This window comes from Copidosoma floridanum, unplaced genomic scaffold, assembly GCF_036245765.1.
Source record: "Copidosoma floridanum isolate Cflo_tuat_1 unplaced genomic scaffold, Cflo_Japanese_pri ptg000019l, whole genome shotgun sequence".
Taxonomy (NCBI): Eukaryota; Metazoa; Arthropoda; class Insecta; order Hymenoptera; family Encyrtidae; genus Copidosoma; species Copidosoma floridanum.
Window position 1 is genome coordinate 8,121,287 of NW_028321896.1, and position 20,849 is coordinate 8,142,135.

Sequence of the window (20,849 nt, forward strand, 5' to 3'; positions counted from 1 at the left end):
TTGTCCGTGGATGTGAGATTTTTTTTATATCGTAACGTCAAAGACCAGAATAAAAAATGAAACGTGTGTAAAAACCAATGTACAGGGTTGTCATATGGCCCGGATCCTGAACCCCGGAACCAGGATTTTGGTTTTGAGGATTTGACACAGCGCTGCAGTCTTAGTACTAAAGTACTTATTAGTACTAAGTACTTTTTTCATATAATCTTTTTTTTTCCTTTAACAAAAAATTTGAACCAATATATATTAATTATTCTTACATGGATGATGATTCCATTGAAATTTTCAATATAGTAAAAATTTAAAGAGTAAATACTATAGGTACAATATTGGAAATGGATTATTCTTTTCCGAACATCATGGTATACAATTACTTGTCAACTCGTCAACTGATTTTAGGTCGAAAAAAAAAGACATCAGCAAATAAGGCTTAATTGCCCATTGAGTAAAAAATGAATTTATTTTGGTACTTGTCTGTAACGCGCTTAAATAAATGTATTTAAAAACGCCAGTTTAAAAAAAAAAAATTTTCAATCTTTTGGGGACTTCAACTTTTTAGTGATTACATTTTCGATACACCAAAATGTAAAAAAATAAGCCCCAATCTGTGCTGTCTTTAGCTCTTTTTCCAAGAGGCAACTCTAACTGATTCTAGTACTTGGGACTCCTGGTGCAGTAGCAGAACTACCAGCAGCTGCTCTCCTGGTCCAGTCCAGAGTCTGGACTCCAGACTCCGAAGCAAAAGGACCCTGAGAGCTGAGAGTCAGTTCACAAATGTATCTTAGGTACAGGTGGTGGTGGAGCATCACTAGCATCAGAAAGGGAGCCGCTAAATAAGTATCATCGATTTGAGGGTAGGCGACTATTTGCACAAAAACCATAGTTTCCATTTACGGCGTTCCATAGTACCTACAAATTGTAGGCTACAATACAATACCTACATGTGTAGGTACATACAACGTATTATTTTAACCATTTTAACGTACTTGACTTCTTGTGTGTGTTTATCCGTGTAAAAGTATATATAGATATAAGAGCTCATGCATCGACGAAAACGATAGACGAAAGAGCCGAGTCGAGGAGACTCCACCGACTCCGCGTCCGCGAGAGGAAAATACCTATAGGAGAAGAGAAGCGAGCGGCGAGCGCGCCGCCGTGAGCAGCGCAGCGCGCACATAACCGGCAGAACCTGAGCAGAACAAACCAGGATACCTGCAGGGAACAGACGGAAGTGTCGGAACAACTGAAGATGTATACCTATTATGATCTAAGCTGCTCCTTGCATGCTCGCAACTGTGATTGAACAAAAAAAGCGTTGCTGCTAATGCTTCTTGCTTAGCTTAGTGCGCGAGTGTATGTGTGTATGTGTTGCAGTTCACGTTCGTTCGTGTGTAGACTGTGTACTTGTAGCTTGTAGGAGTTGTACGTTGTACGCGATACATTTACTTACTTACTGCAAGCCCAAGCACTGGCACTTGCAGGCAGTAGCTGCAGTCTTAGGTACATAGTTTTAGCAGAGATTCAATTCAAGTATAACAGTGAGCATTGAACAATGGAACTGTGCCTCTAAGTATAATACACGTATACTTGTACACCTATAATTAACAAATATACTAACAGGCATAGTTGAAAAAAAAGCCTGTTTCTGGTGTCTGCTGCTGTCTGTTCGTTGTTGTCTCCGTGTGTATATATCCCATCCATCCCCTGCACTCCTATACACCCGTCGCCGTGTGTGCGCGCCCGTGCTGCTGCTCTGCTTGCTATACATATACAGTATATAGTGCACACATCTTACCTCTTCCGTTATCGCCATCGCCGTCGTCGTCGTCGTCGGGGTGTGCGCGTGTCAAAATAGCAGAAGCAGAGGAGCAGCACCTACAGTCAGCCAACATAAGTGAATAAGTATACCAGTGAAATCGCGAGTATAAGGTCCCGAGTAGGAGGAGAAAAAGGTGCTGTAATGGCTGCCGTACCATGAAATGATGTGAATGAAGGTACCCGTCAACAAAAACGTCCACGTACGTAGGATGGAGGAGTTGATCAACGCCCCGTCGAACGTAGCCTTCGCAGCAGCAGCAGCGACAGCCGCCGCCTCGTCCCAGCAAAATCACAATGGCAGCGCCAACAACGGTGGCGGCGTTGCCGTTGCTGGGGTCGGTCTGCCCTCAATTGGCGGCATCAACGTCTCCCTTAACTCGAACAACAAGCACCAGGCTAACTCAAACGTCGTCGTCGTCGATACCGATATTCAGGGTCCTGGTGGCCCAGCTGCTGGCATCGTGGGAGGCCAGCCGCCCAGCAAAGAGCAGAACTTACACTACACGATGCCCGGGGTCCTGCACTATCTGCAACACGAGTGGGCCAGGTTCGAGCTCGAGAGGTCCCAGTGGGAGCTCGACCGGGCTGAGTTTCAGGTGTGTGTCTGTGTATTTGTGTATTTCTTGTACGTGCATCGGCTCCTTCTTTTTATTTTTGTTGTTGTTGTTGTTGTTGTTGTTATTGTTGATGTTGATGGGTAATGTTGATATCCAGCTCTACTGCAGACTGCAGAAAAAAGCTTGTGTGATTATTGGTTTACAGTTTATCATCAGACAGCTGCCACTGCTGTGTGTTTTATTATTTTTGATCCTAGTACCTATTTATTGGCCAGAGTGCCACTCAATTTGTATTATTTGGGGTTTTGGAACAAGATAAACGTACATATGTACAACGTAGGTAAAAAAAAGTAAAAATAGCGGTCATTATGTTTTTTTTTTTATTATGGTTCTCAAAAGTTTCTGCTGAGTGTCGATTTTTCGTTATTGACACTGCTTTAGTTCATTAGTGTCAATTAAAGGTCCGCAATACAGTACGTCGCTTCAAACAATGTGCTACTAAAATAGCAGACAATCTCAAGAATCAGTTACTCAATCAATAATGTTATGCAAATATATTTTTGTTCCACTAAGTTAAATGGTTTGGTCGTAATCTACTCTTGAATCTATTGTTATTGTAGTTGTAGTTATTTAATTTAGAAATTCAAGACTTATTAAACATTTTTTATTTTTCATTTAGTTTGCATAATCAATTAAAAATATTTAAATATATAATACATGCAATATACTTGATCTATGACAAAATTTATTGTGTACAGTTGAGTTGTACCAAGTGGTTATTGCTGTTGACAAATCCAAGTGTTAATGAATTTAAGAAAGAAGGTTTTTTTTACTAGCTTTCAATATGATTACAGAATGAATTCAAGAAGTACAGAACTATTGATTAATCTTTTTGAGTAATGAATAATTAAGGTACTATTTTCAAACACTCGCTTTTTTCAAGTATTAACAATTTTTAGCAAAAGCAATGGTAATCTTTCACTGTGATTGTAACTGTATTTAAATAAACTTTACAAATAGCATCATGTATCTTTAAATGAGGAAGAAAAATTAAAAAAAAAGCGTACACCAACATTTCTATTAATATTAGAACATCTTACTCGGAATTCAAGCATAAAAATAATTGTTCTTCACAAAGCTATTTTATTATAAATTCTTACGTGTAAAGTTAATAATTCACTAGAATCATTAAAGTTTAATGTGCTAAGATCTATAAATAATCGGTTAAAGCCTAAACAACTATATTTAAAAAATCGAAAAAAAAGGAGAGCTACAACAAAGTCAAGTTGGAAAAAAAACTAACCAGTGCAAAAATGTTAGCTGAAACATCATTTTACAATTCGTTTCGATAGTCTTATGAAAAACCACAAATGATTCACGAGAAATACCCGCTAGTAATATTTGCACTCCATATATTTTTCTTTGCGCTCCAGGAATCAGCGAAATACACCGGGTATCGATTTGAACTTTAAATAATCAAAAGAATGTGCTTTCTTTCCGAGCAAACAGACGCTGCTTCACGCAAATTCTAAATAGAATGCCGAAAAAATGGTTTTCTTCCTGTATCAGACGTTAGTTAACCAGCCCCTATCCTCCCCCATCTATTTAAAATCAACACCACCAATGAAAAAAAAAAAACAACAACCACGAAACAGTGGCTCCTGGAAAACCTTAGCAAATAGGAACTTGATAAATAAGTAATACACGTACACACACCATCGGCTGATTATATATTCGAAACAATATAATTTGATTCTCTCCACGTCATCTTGGCGATCGAAACTTTGCGCTTGTGTTAGTTATACTTATATGGGTATAAGGTATTGCGTCGCGCATGATTATTGGCATAAAACTCTCCCCGCGACTCGTGTGTACTAACTTCAGTTGAAGCACATATAGGAGTAGAGTAGACGAGCATATAGTAGCAGTTCATCGACTTTTTTTTTTTTATGTTTCGCATGTGTGTGAATGAACGTGTACGCTATGTATAGTATACTACACTCTGCGCACTGCACGTGTGCACGTAGCCGCAACAATATCCTTCAATTTTTAATGATGCAACCCCTGTGTACTCACTTGTTTTTCTTCGTAAACGTGTGTTTCAGGCGAGAATAGCTTTCCTGCAGGGCGAGAGGAAGGGCCAGGAGAACCTAAAGACAGATCTCGTGCGGCGCATCAAAATGCTGGAGTTTGCGCTCAAACAGGAAAGGTACAAACAATAATTCCAACGATAATATTATCACTAGTACATCTCTGATACATGCTTTGTGAGCTCGTGTCCTTACAGTGCTTGCTTTTTTATTGGTCAGACTCGGTATTGATAGGTGACTGTGATCAGCTTTTTTTTTCTTTTTTTTTTTTTTTCCTCCTCGTCGGAAAAAATAGATAAAGTGATTTCAGTATATTCCAGGTAAAGCTGCAAAGTAATAATTTAATAAAGTTGTCTTTTTACATTTAGTTTGCCACCGTTATCATTAAAAAAAATAATAAAGGTAGAAATCCCTATTTAACTTTGCGTTGTACCCCGGTTTTTTCCCCCCTCCATACACGTACAGCCTTTCAAAGAGTAAATTTACATTTCAGTCCTTTTGTGTAATCATAAACGCCAACTTTAACAGTCTAAGTGGAATTATATTGTTTTTTTTTTTTAATCCATTCACTGATTCACCGATAAAGATGAATACTATTCAACATCGTTGAATGCAATTTGAACTGATAATTGCGAAATTTTTATTATCTTTCTTCCCCGAGTGTTTCTTTGTAATGTCGTATATATCACTTGGAAAATAATGACGGTGTACGTGATATTGGCACTGAATTAGTTTCACCAAATATTTGGAACAAATTTTTTCACATTATTGAACAACCCGAAGAAATAGCAATTGAGAACAAAAAATATCCTCACCCACGAGATTGCGCGATTTCGCTTTGCGAGTCCTTTTTTTATAAGGTTCACTTATTACGCGAAAACGCGGAATAGCACGCTCGATGAGCACAAGTGAAATTTTCAGCGCAAACCAATTAAATTAATTTCTTTGCTCGGCAAATTACCTATTGCGGGTGGCCGTGCCGATAATAATCAGTATAAAATATACTCTCATTTTCATTCGGTATCGCTGCTTTTCCATCTTAGACTTTCTTCGCTTTTTCTTTTTCCCCACATCGTATACATCTAATTGTACCGCCAAACACCGCCAAAAGCGAAATCCCACTAATATATACCTACGCTTCTGCGGTATCGCAAATCAATTATATCTTCTGTCTGCGATGATTTTTGTTTTACTCATTCCTGGATTCACAACTTTCCAAGAGAAAAAAATTTAACTCTATGCTCGAGCCTGCTCAACTTGTCAATAGAAAATCACTTGCGACGCACAAGAGGAGCATTCAACTTTTCGTTACGCTAGAAAAAATACAGTTGAAACAGTATAGGGAGAAAGGGAAGAAAGCGTTACCGCACGTATCTGATTATTATTACAGATCCTCCTCCCAACAGTATCTACCCATGCAAAAACTATCTCTGTCGATACTCTTACGTAGTTGTTGTCGAGGAAATCGAAAAATCAAGACGTTTTTTTATGCACGCGCGTACCCATCTCGAGGGAAAGCTGATGTTAATTAATGCATTTTTCCAGGGCAAAGTATCACAAATTGAAGTACGGCACGGACCTGATTATACCGGGGGACGGCAAGCCCTTCGAGGAGGGTAGTATTTGCGCGACGACCGAGAGTCAGTTGTCCGACAACGAGGCGCCCTTTACGTCTGTCAATAACATCAGCTGGAGACAAGGACGACAATTGTTGAGACAGTAAGGACCTTTTTTTTTTTTTTTTATAAATATTATAACTATACCATAAAATTTTATACTTAAGTATCTCATGATTAATAGCTATCACGTGACGTCAGTTTTGTACATTTACTCGTATACGCGTACTCGATTAGAGAGATAAAGAGAATTTTATTATGCGTCTAACAGAGCGTTGATTTGAACTCTAATGTTACGTTAACTCAAATAATACATAGCTGCTCTCGCGGAGATACTTGTGCGAAAATTGTATAAATTTATTGCATTTTTTTTTTTTTTTTTTTCTTCGCATTTAATGATTTTTTTCATTGATTCATAAATATTTCATTTTTAGTATTAATATTACTCTTCGTGTTTGATGATTAAATGATCTGGTTATTGAGTAGGTAATAAGGTTATTGTTGAAAACAGGCGTGGATGTAATTCAACGTACAGATGCTTTGTTTTTATCAAACGATGTAAAGGTAGTTTAATATCTCATAATGTGTGTACATACTTAGCTGCTAGTCGTGTATCTTGATAATACTGATTTCGCGCCATTACGTAATGAATGTGTACAAAATTAGATTTCACTTATGAAGATTGTCGGGCTTAATTATTTTTTCGTAGTAATTACATTTTTTAGCTAGTAAAATATATCACACGTTAGGAGTCAGATTTAAATTCAATGAATTAATTTTTTCAGGTATTTACAGGAAATCGGTTACACTGACACAATAATAGATGTACGATCAAACAGGGTAAAGTCCCTACTCGGTTTGAATAACAACACTGACTCAGAAGAAACAAATACTCAAGGTTTAACAGGAAATCAGCGCTGTAATTTAAGCTCTAAGCTTCGTACATCCGCGGGAGTCTGTGTAAATGATCAAGATACAATATATTCTTACAATTATGCGAATTTGTTGTACATTGTTTTTGCGCGTGTTTATTTAAAATGATAAAAACTTTTGCAGCGTCCGACAAGTATGGCCGAGGCTATGATTATGAAAACAGAAGCAGCTGTGATGGCGAATTTCGAATTTCTTGCCCATACAGATATTGACATTGAAGAAGACGAAAATGACGGTGAAGAGGAGATTTATGACTCAAATACAGACTCTAAGCAAAATAAAGTAAGCGACAACATCATTTTCAACAGCAATGACTTTAACGCAGTTCAGTAACAAAACAATTTGACTAATTAATAGTTGGCTAGTTACAAATTAAATATATTAGCTTGCATTACTAATCGTTTTCTATACATTTTACTTTGGCAGACGTCTATTATGTTAGGAGAAGATGTTGACGCAGAAGCGGAAGAAGTTTTAAACGAATTGAATCTTTTAACGGAACATGAAGAAGCAATTATACACGTAGATATGGACACTAGTGATTGGAGTAAGTTGTATTTTTTAAATCCACGTGGTTCAACACCTAGCATGATTTTTTTATATACGTGAAAACTTTTATCCATCTAGATGCAGTTCATAGAGGAATGCAATCGGATCCCAGACGACCTGGCCAAGAAAGTGGATCGTCATTGGGCTTAGGTGAATTAGCTCAGTTAACTGTCAATAATGATGCCGAAGCAGCATATGATGTACGGTAGTCTTTTTATAATTATTTGTACTTTCTTCGATGTTATTTCTTTTATTGTTAATTTTTTTTTCCTGCAATTTTCCAAGATACAGGCAAATAATGAAGAACCAATTAGAAAATCATGGAACGCAAAATATACTCTACGTTCGCATTTCGATGGTGTCAGAGCACTCGTTTTTCATCCAACGGAGCCAGTTTTAATAACTGGAAGCGATGATCATACACTTAAACTATGGAATCTTCAAAAGACTGTTCCTGCAAAAAAGTATCCATCAAAAGACATATTCTTTATTAAATGCAAAAACTCTTCTTGAGACATATTTGTGTGAGACTTGATTCTGCTTTCTTTTAGGTCAGCATCATTAGATGTAGAACCATTGTACACATTTAGGTCGCACACAGGGCCTGTTTTATGTTTAGCGATGGACAACACGGGAAGTCACTGTTATAGCGGCGGACTGGACAGCAAAATACACTGTTGGACACTACCGCCGGCTAACATAGATCCTTACGACTCGTACGATCCTAGTCTGCTTAGTCAAACGTTCACGGGACACACGGACGCCGTTTGGGGCTTGAGCATGTGCCACTCTCATTCGCAACTGCTGTCTGTCAGTGCGGATGGTACCGTCAAGCTCTGGAGTCTCTCTAGCAAAGTTCCGCTACTCAACACTTACACATCTGAGCGAGGTACATTTTGTTAATGTTACGCAGCTTAGAACAACGATTTATCAAATAGTTTCGTCAACTTGTTTTTTTACCACTTACAGATAGGAATCCTACATCGGTAGATTTCATAAGAGACGAGCCGCACAAGCTGGTCGTTGCGTACGAAGAAGCGTGTGTAATTTATGATGCCGAGACAGGCGTGGTTGTATCGAGATTGTCGGGCAATGAAATTCAGGGCGTTAATCGACTTGTGGCTCATCCCATACTTTCACTGGTCGTGGCGGCCAACGAAGATCGTCATATTCGTTTTTATGATCACCGTTCCGCCAGCCTCGTACACGCAATGGTGGCGCATTTGGACGCTGTTACTAGTCTTGCTGTAGATCCTAATGGTCTTTATTTACTTTCTGGAAGTAAGCATATATCTTGATCGTTATTTGATTCGATAAAACTTTATTCAAAAGTCCATCTCTTTTATTTGATTTTTACAACTTTTTTTTTTCATTTCAGGTCATGATTGCAGTATAAGGTTGTGGAATATGGATAATAAGACTTGTGTCCAAGAGATAACAGCACATCGTAAAAAGTTTGATGAAAGTATTTTAGACGTAGCATTTCATCCTTCGCGGCCATTTATCGCAAGTGCAGGCGCCGATGCTCTCGCCAAAGTATTCGTGTGAATACCAAAATCAGATCGGTCAAACTGTCTTGGTCTGAGTCATTTAATGGTTTTTGTACTCATATTTTTTGTAGATTTACGTGTACGCATCACACTTCCAAATCCGTTTTAAATTAAGATATTATTATTAAAAAAATAGAAGTAACTTTTTAGAGGAAAAAAAAAAAGAAAAATAAACAAATACCTTATTAAATGTTCAGATACACAGCATAAGGTACGATTATTGTATAATTTTCAAAATTAAAACTATTTCAAGTTGAATCAATTTTTTGTTAATAAAAAGATCACTTGTTGGTAGGCATCCAGTGTGAATGTGAATTTGCATATATTATATATAAATATATAACACTACGATCTGCCATTCCTCGTTAAAACAAACGCAGCCGTTAAAATCGTTCACTGATTTCGTCTTCTGTTATTTACGGAAACAATGAATTTTAGTCAAGGATATTACGTGCATACAACTCTTAGTTGTGCCTTGGATTATTTTATGAATAATAGTACAAAACATTGAATACGAAAATGAAATTTTTTTTGTTACTTTTTATAAATCCATTCGAAATTCCTATTATACACTGGGCGTTCATTAATAAAAAAAACACATACATGCATGATATTATTACTATTATCATTTTTATTATTATTATTATTAAACTTAGAGGGTAACGCGAAAAAAAACGAAATCATCAAAACAAAAGTACAATGATTATTTCATGTATATTTATTAAAAAGTTTATTTTCTGTTTAGAAATAATAAACATATATAGATTTAAAATAGTATTTTATATTAAAATTAAAATAACATATTTTATAGACCTATTGATTTTTATGACAGTTCATATTTTCTACGGTCTTCTTTAGTAAAATACAAAATGTGTTAATTTACATAAATTGACTTCAATGTACACAATTTGTTATAAAAAATTTTTTTTGACCATTTTCAAGAAAATCATATTCAATAACTGCCTCTAAAAATTACGAAATGGTCACTGTTAGAGACAATAAAATGAAAGGCGTCAAAAATTGATGAACGAAAAACTGTTTAGCTTGTAAAACTTAAAGTTAATTGCGGCCATGGTCTTATAAAAGGATTATATCACGGGAAGGTAAATTAAAAAATTGTTAATATGTAATCTAATTTTTTGTCATCAAAATTATGGTTTGCGAAGGTCGAGGACAAACACACTGCCGTCAGACGCTGAAGCTCCGACTTTGTCTCCCCTGCTGTTCCAGCACACCTCGAAAATTCCTCCGGTTCCTTTGTAGCTATGCACTAGTTGACCACCCTGTGGAATAAATAAAATAAAGACATTTGAGTATAACAGTTTGAAAATAAAAATGTTTTGCACCTGAAATTACACCATCGTAAACGATAGCGTATTTTCATTTCTGTTTTGCACGCTAAGCGCATGCAATGCTTGCTTTCCAATACTAACCTGCGTCGACCATATGTGCACGTATTTATCAAAACTTCCGCTAGCTAAGAACTTGCCGTCCGGACTAAACGCTACGCTGTATACTGGCTCGGTATGTTTGGTCAAAGTAGAAATACAGGTACCTCTTTCGATGTCCCACAGTCTTACAGTAGAATCAAAGGACGCACTGACCAGGGTCAAGTTCATATTGGGATTCTGTGTACCTGGGCCAGTGGGCGACCATTTGATCGTGTAAATTTCTTTGCTGTGTGCTTGAAGATCGTGCAGGCAAGTATCTTGTTTCATTGACCAAATTTTAAGAGTCATATCATCTGAACAACTAGCTAACAGGTTACCTTGAGGATCCCACTTGATGGCATTTACTTCATTCTAAGGAAAAAAAAAAAAAAAAAATTTAATTTCATTCAAGGGGTCTTAGGGCCCAATAAAAAATTAGTTAAAAGACCAATTTTCAAATTTTAATTTTTTTAAACTCACAGTATGCCCTTGAAAACTCTTAATAGGTTTGTCGACGTTAAGCTTGCACACATGGATGCATTGGTCGGTGGAGCAACTAGCAAAAGATGTGTTTGATTGCCAATCGACATCAAGGGCCGGTGCAGTGTGAAAACTAAACTGCTGAGTACATTGGCCACTTGCAGCATCCCATATAATCGTAGTTTTATCCACTCCTGCACTCAAAATATAGTTTCCCCGCTTATTCCACTTGAGAGCAAATATTGGCCCTTTGTGCTGGCCTAACGTTGACGCCAACCTGCCGTCAGTTGTCCAAATTCTAGCATAACCATCATAACTTCCCGTCGCTAATAGTGTTCCATCGCACTGGTACACGAAAAATGTGTGTTAATTGATTTAAATGTTTACAATGTTTAAATTGATTATATAAATTGCCAAGCATACATTCCAATCTAAAGATGTGACATCCTTATTACTTGGTACTTCAGTTCCACCCCGCTGAATACAATGTCGCAACACTAATTGATTTGGTGACTGTGAGTTACCAGACATATCCCAGATACGAGCCGTGCTATCCCCAGACCCAGAAGCCAGGAGATCCATGGTTGGATTCCAAGCACAAATGAATACTTCTGATTCATGCCCGCATAATTTTGTAGCTTTGCTTGCTGGTATCTTGACTGAATTGGCATTAGGTCCAGCACCTTGTCCTGATTGTTGATCCTCAACTTCCATTTCTTGCCTTTCGTTTGCTTTGTTATTTGCGTCTGCACCTTCACTGGCAGGAACTGTTTACATAAAAATATATATATATTTTTTTTACCATTTATGTTCTACTAATCCTGAATTAAAATACTATTTTCTTATAAAGACAAAGTGAATTTATTTGTTTAACTCATGAAGAAGTGTTTGTTTTAAACTGTTGGATATCCTTCAAAAATTTCAAAACTTTTTTTGCCTTAAAAATAGCTTTAATTAAAACCATGTAAAAAAATAATCCAAAATGCAAAAAAAATTTTGAAGGTGTCGGACATCTTACATGTTAAAACAAGTTTAATCTACCTGGTCAGGAAGGAGGTTTACAAAGGTATACTTTTATAAACCAGGGTGTACCAGGTATAATGACATTCCCTTCATTAGCACAAACATTATGACCATACCTTCTTCTCCATTTGTGTCTTGAACATCCTTTGTAATCTGCTGTTTCTGCTGACTTTGCTGGTTCTGCCGGGATACCACGATGTCTGGCATCACAGCATCAATCAACGAGAGTGATTCCACTACTCTCTGTTCCGTTCCATCTTCACCTATCGAGATTTCAGCTTCTGTGTACTGCAAACCTTTCTGAAGAATACAAAGCAGGGCAGCTGGTGGCACCAGGGCACCATTTATGTTGCTCTGGGAAATGTGTGACTCTATACCAAAAGTGTAGGCAGAATGCTGAAATCCTAAGTACAAAAGTGAAAGATATCATAAGTATTGTTTATTGTACACAATAAGGTTGTTGGATATGACACAAAGGTCTAACAATGGTTCTGAAAAAATAAAACAAATCTACTTCAGGCAAATATTTAAAATTTGTTGAAACGCGAAATGGGAGAGCACAAAAAAAAATTAACGGTATCTGGAGCTTGACACATATCCTGGCTAAGTTATACTTTATAACAACAAATGAACAAAATAATAAAATGCAACAGGTATTTATATACACAGACGCGAAAAGACGACAACAATATCGAGCATCGGCAAGTAGCACATTAGAGGTTATGAAACTTGGCATGGTATAACTTACCCGACTCCTGGAGGTAACGGTAGACGAGAAAGTTAACTTCATCACTAGAGAAGCTCATGATTTTGGTTTTGTTGTGTACCGTTGTTCATGAAAGCATCTTCTTATTGCACACACATACCCGCGAACGACGCGTCCTTCGTCCTTCGCTCTCTTTTTATGTTTGAGCCAAGTCCAACTGTCCAAGTACCTAACTCTGTAAATGTCGTCGACTGCGCTTTCAAGTTTGAACCAGAATACGAAAGCGAAATCAGAGACAAATTTGGTAGTCAGAAAGAGAAGATCTGTATGAATGTACTATTGAACCGTATTGTGCGTGTATAACTCTAGTCTGGTGGTAGCCCTGTATAAATACAAAGTCCACCGTATTTGGCACTTGGTACATACTTGGTACTTGCCGTAGTGTGGTACTTAAATAAAATTTTTATAAGCCATAATATAAGTAGAATATTTATATTTTGGGAGGTCAATTTTCGGACAGGAACTAAATTAGAAACTTGCCGCAAACAGCACAGAACACGTCAACTTTTTATTTTATATAAATAGGATCAGTTGCGGCTGGTTTATAATTAATGAAATGGCTCTACTGTAAATAGTATTAATTATTTGGATCAGCGCCATCTAGCGGTCTTGATTTTTTGGCCATTAGTGGCTCCTAAAATTCTCAATCAGAGCAATTTGGATTAGAGCCATTTAATCAATCATAAACCAGCCGCAACTCATGATGGAGCTATAAAATCAAAAAATAACGATACATGTGTTTTTGGCGGCAAGTTAACAATCTATTTTCTACCAAAAAATTGACCTCATATGTATTTATACTTTTGAAGATGAATTTTCGAGTAAAAGATAGATTGTTAACTTGCCGCCAAAAACACATGTATCGTTTTATTTTCATTTTATAGCTTCATCATGAGTTGCGGCTGGTTTATAATTGACTAAATGGCTCAAAACGCTAAAGCTCCAATTGAGAATTTTAGGAGCCACTTTTGGCCAAAAAATAAAGACCGCTAGATGGCGCTGATCCAAATAATGAATACTATTTACAGTAGAGCCATTTAATTAATTATAAACCAGCCGCAAATAATTTTATAGATAGACAATAAAAAATTAAAATTTTCTTTGCTGTTTGCGGCAAGTTTACAATATATTTTTTACCCAAAAATTGACCTCTAAAAGTATAAATATTCTACTTATCTTATATGGCTTGAAAAATCGATCATAATTACAAAATTACAATACTTTAGACCTTTTACGATTAACTGATACAGCCTTTAAACTTTATAGTTTAAATAAATAGTTAACTTATGTAATATGTACGTAGCAAAATTTGTGTTACAGAAATCTTGAATGACGATCAAATATATACACATACAAATCAGTCTAAAAAAGACAACTGAAGAAAAAGGGCTTAAAGAAGAAGCACAGTCACACGAACAGTATCCTAAGAATCGAACATTGGATCTCATTTAATCAGAGAAGGTTGAGTTCTTTGTTTATTTATAACACTAAAAATTTACTTCTCTGTAATAAATGTATTTTTTATTTAATAAAATCCAATGCACCATTCTCAAGAGACTCTTTGTGTGACTAAGCTTCTTTTTAAGCCTTTTTTCTTCAGTTGTCTCTTTTAAACTGATTAATTTACGTATGTATTTAATCGTTATTCAAGATTTCTGTAACACAATACATATAATACAAGTTAACTGTTTATTTAAACTATGAAGTTAAAGGCCTGTACTGCTTGTGCTTCCATGAGTTAATGGTAAAAGGTCTAAAGTATTGATATTTTGTAAATACAGTCAATTTTATAAGCCATATAATATGAGTAGAATATGTATGGCTTTGGAGGTCAGTTTTTAGATAAAAGATAATTTGTAAATTTGCCGCAAACAGCATAGAAAATGTCAAATTTATATTTCTTACCTACAAAATAAGTTGCGGCTGGTTTATAATTGATTAAATGGCTCTACTGTAAGTATAGTAATAATTATTTGGATCAGCGCCATCTAGCGGTCGAAATTTTTTTGGCCAAAAATTGCTTCTGAAATTCTGAAGGAGAGCTTTAGGCAGTTTAGCCCTAGAGCCATTTACTCAATTATAAACCAGCCGCAACTCACGATGACGCTATAAAATGAAAAAATAATAATACATGTGTTTTTGGCGGCAAGTTAACAATCTATTTCTTACTCAAAAATTCATCTTAAAAAGTATAAATACATAAGAGGTCGATTTTTTGGTAGAAAATAGATTGTTAACTTGCCGCCAAAAACATACGTATTATTATTTTTTTTATTTTATAGCTTCATCATGAGTTGCGGCTGGTTTATAATCGACTAAATGGCTCTAATCCTAAATGCTCTGATTGAGAATTTTAGGAGCCACTTTTGGCCAAAAAATAAAGACCGCTAGATGGCGCTGATTCAAAATAATTATTGCTACTTACTGTAAAGTCACTTTGTTAGTTATAAACCAGCCGCAAATAATTTTGTATGTAGAAGATAAAAAGTTGACATTGTCTGTGCTATTTGTGGCAAGTATACAATTTATCTTTTACCTTAAAACCTACCTCCAAAATCATAAATATTCTTCTCATCTTATATGGCTTATAAAATCGACTATATTTATAAAATTACAATATTTTAGACCTTTTACCATTAACTCATGGAAGAACAAATCAATCAGTCGAAAAGAGACAACTGAAGAAAAAAAGGCTTAAAAAGAAGCTTAGTCACACGAAGAGTCTCCTTAAGAATGGAGCATTGGATCTTACTAAATAAAAAATATATTTATTGCAGAGAAGTAAATTTTAAGTGTTATAAATAAACAAAGAACTCAACCTTCTCTGATTAAATGAGATCCAATGTTCGATTCTTAGGATACTGTTCGTGTGACTGTGCTTCTTCTTTAAGCCCTTTTTCTTCAGTTGTCTTTTTTAGACTGATTTGTATGTGTATATATTTGATCGTCATTCAAGATTTCTGTAACACAAATTTTGCTACGTACATATTACATAAGTTAACTATTTATTTAAACTATAAAGTTTAAAGGCTGTATCAGTTAATCGTAAAAGGTCTAAAGTATTGTAATTTTGTAATTATGATCGATTTTTCAAGCCATATAAGATAAGTAGAATATTTATACTTTTAGAGGTCAATTTTTGGGTAAAAAATATATTGTAAACTTGCCGCAAACAGCAAAGAAAATTTTAATTTTTTATTGTCTATCTATAAAATTATTTGCGGCTGGTTTATAATTAATTAAATGGCTCTACTGTAAATAGTATTCATTATTTGGATCAGCGCCATCTAGCGGTCTTTATTTTTTGGCCAAAAGTGGCTCCTAAAATTCTCAATTGGAGCTTTAGCGTTTTGAGCCATTTAGTCAATTATAAACCAGCCGCAACTCATGATGAAGCTATAAAATGAAAATAAAACGATACATGTGTTTTTGGCGGCAAGTTAACAATCTATCTTTTACTCGAAAATTCATCTTCAAAAGTATAAATACATATGAGGTCAATTTTTTGGTAGAAAATAGATTGTTAACTTGCCGCCAAAAACACATGTATCGTTATTTTTTGATTTTATAGCTCCATCATGAGTTGCGGCTGGTTTATGATTGATTAAATGGCTCTAATCCAAATTGCTCTGATTGAGAATTTTAGGAGCCACTAATGGCCAAAAAATCAAGACCGCTAGATGGCGCTGATCCAAATAATTAATACTATTTACAGTAGAGCCATTTCATTAATTATAAACCAGCCGCAACTGATCCTATTTATATAAAATAAAAAGTTGACGTGTTCTGTGCTGTTTGCGGCAAGTTTACAATTCATCTGGTACAAAAAAATTGACCTTTAAAAGTATAGATAAATAGGAGGTCGATTTTTGAGTAAAAGATAAATTGTAAACTTTCCGCAAATAGCACAAACAACGTTAACTTTGTATTTTATATCTCTAAGATTAGTTTAGGGCCACTTTTTAGTTCAGAAACCCGCAACGCTAGATGGCGCTGACCCAAATAATTATTACAACTTACAGTAGTCATTTTATTAATTATAAACCAGCCGCAACTAATTTTTTGGATAGACAAGAAAAAGTTAACGTTTACTGTGCATTTGCGGCTAGTTTACAATTTATTGTTTACCCGTAAACAGACCTCCAAAACCAAAAATCTTCTACTTATATATCTTATATGGCCTATAAAAATTTTATTTACCACACTACGGCAAGTACCAAGTGCCAAATACGGTGGACTTTGTATTTATACATTACTCAATTCTTAACTTTTAATTTTTTTTTTTTTAGCAAAAACCGAATATGGTACAAGATGTTAATTTAAATTTAAATTTTAAAAGTCAGACTAAAAATGTCACAAAGTATCATCACATGCATCTTAATTACAATGTACTAATGATCAAAAGATTTGTCGGTTATTGTTTTCTTTTATGTTACACTCACTACAAGTGTTTTAATTACTTTGTATGAAGAGTTTTATATTATAAATGGTTGTTTGGATAAATTTATGTACCATTTGATAGATGGTAGGATTTACTGAAAAAAAGAAAAAATTTTTCAAACTTTTTTAATTAATAAAAATTGTACAGTTCATGAAGTGATAATGGTTTCAAGTTTGACTTGTTTTTTGCTCTTAGATTTGATCTGTGCTGCAATACGATCAAGATCCCTGCGTCCCTGGCTTGTCAGTTGGCGACCACCATTGGGTGTCTTCTCGATCAGTTTAAGCTGCTCCAAGCTCTGAAGCGCTCTACGAGCAACACCCTTGGAGGATTTACAAAAATGACTTGGGTGGGTGCCGTTCCTCTTTCGACCACCAAAGATTTTGGTGACTGCTCCAACACCAATGGGCGAGCGGATGTAAATATGCCTAGCCAGGGCAGCACACCTTACATAGTACCAGTCTGGATCATAGGGAGCAAGTTCCTTGAACTTGCCAGACTTGACGATGTCAATCCATTCTGGGACGCGCATTTTGCCAGTCCTAGAAAACAATAATTGTTAAAATCACACTTTGAAAAAGAAGTAACTGTACAATGTGCGATTTTTAAGCATAATCTTGTGAGTGTATCACATGTCAGTGATACATGCTTTTGTTGACATATCTCTTAGATCTTGCATTAACATTCAGTATAAAGAAGATATACAGCGCAAGCAGCGTAAACTGTATTTTATTGCGAATGAATTGAGCCGAAAGGTAATTTTTAAAAGCAACATGCAGATTGACAATACATAGTTACTGCTAATCACCGGTTTTCGAGGTTAGACTTGCATATATGTAAAACAAACACGGCTAACTTACTTCTTCAAGAAGGCAGAGAACGCCTTGACGAATTTGTGCTGATCAACATCTTTGAGAGTTACAGACGGCATCTGAAAATTTATTGATGGAAGATTAGTTGTCAAGGTAGAACAATGGACCTAAAGTTTGGGACGCCACGTGAGTTGGCAAGTCACCGCAAATGAACGAAATTTCACTTCGCTCTCACGTAGTTCCACTATCAATGTGACACGCAGAATTAATAAGAGTATCGATGTTTAACTAGTCGATTATTACTTAAGACAAAAATGAAATAATTACTTTTTGTTGAAGAAGCTTTCAACCAGTTCACAACAAAGTTGCCTGACCAAAAAGGAAGACCTTCGATGTTGTTCGAGTTGGACAGTTGGAGCGTTGGAGGTTCGTGATGTATTTGAGGACGGTAATAGGGGGTTCGATGGTGTTGATTGTCGCTAAAATCGTTCGAGCGCCAAAATTTAACATTGCGGGAAATTCAAATTTCGTTTTAATTTTTTTTTTTTTTTTTTTTTTTTTCATGTCAATTGATTGTTTCTATACTACTGAATAATTCTCACCAAAGTATTGAGAGTACAGAGTACCGTGATGATGGTGGTGGTCCCTTAATTTCAAAGTGTTATTAATGTTTTACTATTTTCTCAAGTGTAGAAAAAGATACTGGGCCTAAATAAATTGTTGAAAATTGTAGCTCGTATATGTTTATAGTTAATTGTAGTTTATAAATTTACATTATTATATGTCTAAAGAGGTGAAAAACTATCACACTGTGCCACAACAGTTCAACACACACTTTCTCATCCACCTGATACTCCAGATTTAGCGCCTTCCGCTGGTTTTTTGTGTATTGAAATATGAAAACTTGTCTTGGAGATAAAAAAATTTCATCAAACGAAGACGGTTTCATTACTGCTAAAAATGAATATTTTTAGGAATTTGCCAAAAATTACTAAGTATATTGAGGACATTCATAATATTTTTTGAAGGCCGTCCCTCGTAGTGATTTGTTTAAATTGTTATATTTATTACGCTAATCAGTAGTTTGACGATGTTACATTTATTAAATTGACCAAGAATAAAAAAATTTCAAGAGTTGAAAATAGTAAGTTTTTCTCTGATACTTGTAAAAATCCGAACATTACATTTACATTTGATTGTTACATTAACATTGATTAAAACTTTATTGCATTTTTTGTGAAATGATCCATATACCCACTTCTCCATATAAATAATACATATATATGTATATAGGTGTACGAGTATATAAAAACATCCATTGCTCTTATTTGCAGTTTGCAGTTCTTGCAGCCTTGCATCTTGCACATAAAGCTCTGGGTGTAGCTTTGGGCCCTAAGGAGTATTTGTGTAAGAGTTGAACCGAGGAAGGAAAGCTACAGGATTCCAATGAGAGAGTATCAGTAAGAGATGGGTGTCATCTTCCTGGAGCACATCGGCGGCACGCGCCTCTTCTCCTGCGCGTCCTGCGACACGAATCTGACTAACCGAGAACAATTGATAAGTACACGGTTTACCGGAGCAACAGGCCGCGCATTTCTCTTCAACAAAGTTGTCAATCTCAAGTACAGGTGAGCTCTATCATAGTCAATAAGATTATCCATTATTTTATTTATTTATCGCCGGTGTCATTGGCCCTTGACACGTACAAGGATGAAAGATATTACCTACTGGGTTACCGATAGTTTTAAAGGTTATGTAGAAGTTAACTTTGGTTACAACGTTTTATTTATTTTGCTTACTGTACAAGACGCAAGTATACTTTTACATAAATTCTCTTACCATATTATGTTGGTTATTTTATGGTGTAATTGTTTCATTTGATTTTTGCGGTGGTACGCTCTGTTTATATTTGATTGTCTTTTATCTTGACATGGTGTATTTTTACTGCTGATAAAACTGTAAAGATTTATTCATTTCCACAATTCTTATTATGAATACTTATAAGTATCTTTGTTATAAGTCAAATCATGGGTATTGATTTTGTTGTTTTGTTTGCAGTGAAGTTCAAGACAGGGTCATGCTGACTGGTCGACACATGGTACGAGATGTGAGTTGCAAGAACTGTGATGCCAAATTAGGCTGGATGTACGAATTTGCGACGGATAAGAACCAACAGTATAAAGAGGGAAAAGTTATTTTGGAGCGTGCACTCATTACTGAGAGCGATGGCATTGGAGACAACATATGAGTTTTGCAATGTATTTTTATTATTAGAGACTCTATTAGCTTTAACCTTTACTGTACAATGACTGTAATTATTTTATATTTATTATAGGACATACGACAAAGTATGTTAAAGGCATATATTGACATTTGACACATAATGACTTCTAGCTCATCTAGATAAAATTTACTGTGTAATCTCGTATTTTGATTGAGTGATTGAAATATTTTATGGATTACAAAAAAAAGTTTTATTTTAAGAGAAAAAGTATATTAATAGCTTTGTTTGTGTGATTTATAATATAAGTTGGTTTTATTTAAAATGTTTTATCGTTATAAGTGTCCAGTAAAGATTTCTAACTTTTGTAACATATTTGTATCATGTTTGCAGAGATTATACAATTAATTACGTGCATCTACAAACATAAGAAAGAAAGACGTGATAATCTCATTGGTATTGTGTTTGTTGAAAAGTCAAGATATTATTTGAATAAAAAATGATTTATAAACATTACGTTTATTTTTCGCACTAGTTAGTGTTATTCATCGCCAGTTGTCAAA

The 20,849-nt window shown here is 35.3% G+C and overlaps 4 protein-coding genes across 6 annotated transcripts; 2 read left to right on the forward strand and 2 right to left on the reverse strand.

The window, feature by feature from the left end:
- The first annotated feature begins 1,218 nt into the window (after positions 1-1,218).
- Positions 1,219-9,371, forward strand: Cka (Connector of kinase to AP-1). Of its 2 annotated transcripts, none has more exons than XM_014350633.2 (11): positions 1,219-2,414; positions 4,481-4,584; positions 6,011-6,184; positions 6,867-7,041; positions 7,138-7,338; positions 7,441-7,561; positions 7,642-7,763; positions 7,849-8,027; positions 8,115-8,452; positions 8,533-8,844; positions 8,942-9,371. In XM_014350633.2, exons 1-11 carry the CDS (start codon positions 1,989-1,991, stop codon positions 9,109-9,111), a joined length of 2,322 nt encoding a protein of 773 aa, XP_014206119.2. In that variant the 5' UTR covers positions 1,219-1,988; the 3' UTR covers positions 9,112-9,371. The 2 variants fall into 2 exon arrangements, with proteins under 2 accessions (XP_014206119.2, XP_014206120.2); XM_014350634.2 differs by having other exon boundaries at positions 7,855-8,027.
- Positions 9,372-9,834: 463 nt separating this feature from the next.
- Positions 9,835-13,181, reverse strand: LOC106637751 (transducin beta like ebi). Its single transcript, XM_089593413.1, has 6 exons — positions 12,795-13,181; positions 12,163-12,450; positions 11,447-11,790; positions 11,024-11,368; positions 10,547-10,915; positions 9,835-10,396 (listed from the first exon to the last, which is right to left on the reverse strand). The coding sequence occupies exons 1-6, from the start codon at positions 12,850-12,852 to the stop codon at positions 10,265-10,267; spliced, it is 1,536 nt and encodes a 511-aa protein (XP_089449539.1). The 5' UTR covers positions 12,853-13,181; the 3' UTR covers positions 9,835-10,264.
- A 4,181-nt stretch (positions 13,182-17,362) lies between these two features.
- Positions 17,363-18,494, reverse strand: LOC106637769 (Ribosomal protein S19a). The gene is made up of 3 exons (XM_014350686.2): positions 18,393-18,494; positions 18,114-18,184; positions 17,363-17,795 (listed from the first exon to the last, which is right to left on the reverse strand). The coding sequence occupies exons 2-3, from the start codon at positions 18,182-18,184 to the stop codon at positions 17,402-17,404; spliced, it is 465 nt and encodes a 154-aa protein (XP_014206172.1). The 5' UTR covers positions 18,393-18,494; the 3' UTR covers positions 17,363-17,401.
- A 900-nt stretch (positions 18,495-19,394) lies between these two features.
- On the forward strand, positions 19,395-20,724 carry Yippee (yippee zinc finger protein). 2 transcript variants are annotated; one of them, XM_089593021.1, is made up of 3 exons: positions 19,395-19,693; positions 20,124-20,323; positions 20,401-20,724. In XM_089593021.1, the coding sequence occupies exons 1-2, from the start codon at positions 19,533-19,535 to the stop codon at positions 20,311-20,313; spliced, it is 351 nt and encodes a 116-aa protein (XP_089449147.1). In that variant the 5' UTR covers positions 19,395-19,532; the 3' UTR covers positions 20,314-20,323; positions 20,401-20,724. The 2 variants fall into 2 exon arrangements, with proteins under 2 accessions (XP_089449147.1, XP_014206181.1); XM_014350695.2 differs by having other exon boundaries at positions 20,124-20,724.
- Positions 20,725-20,849: the final 125 nt, after the last annotated feature.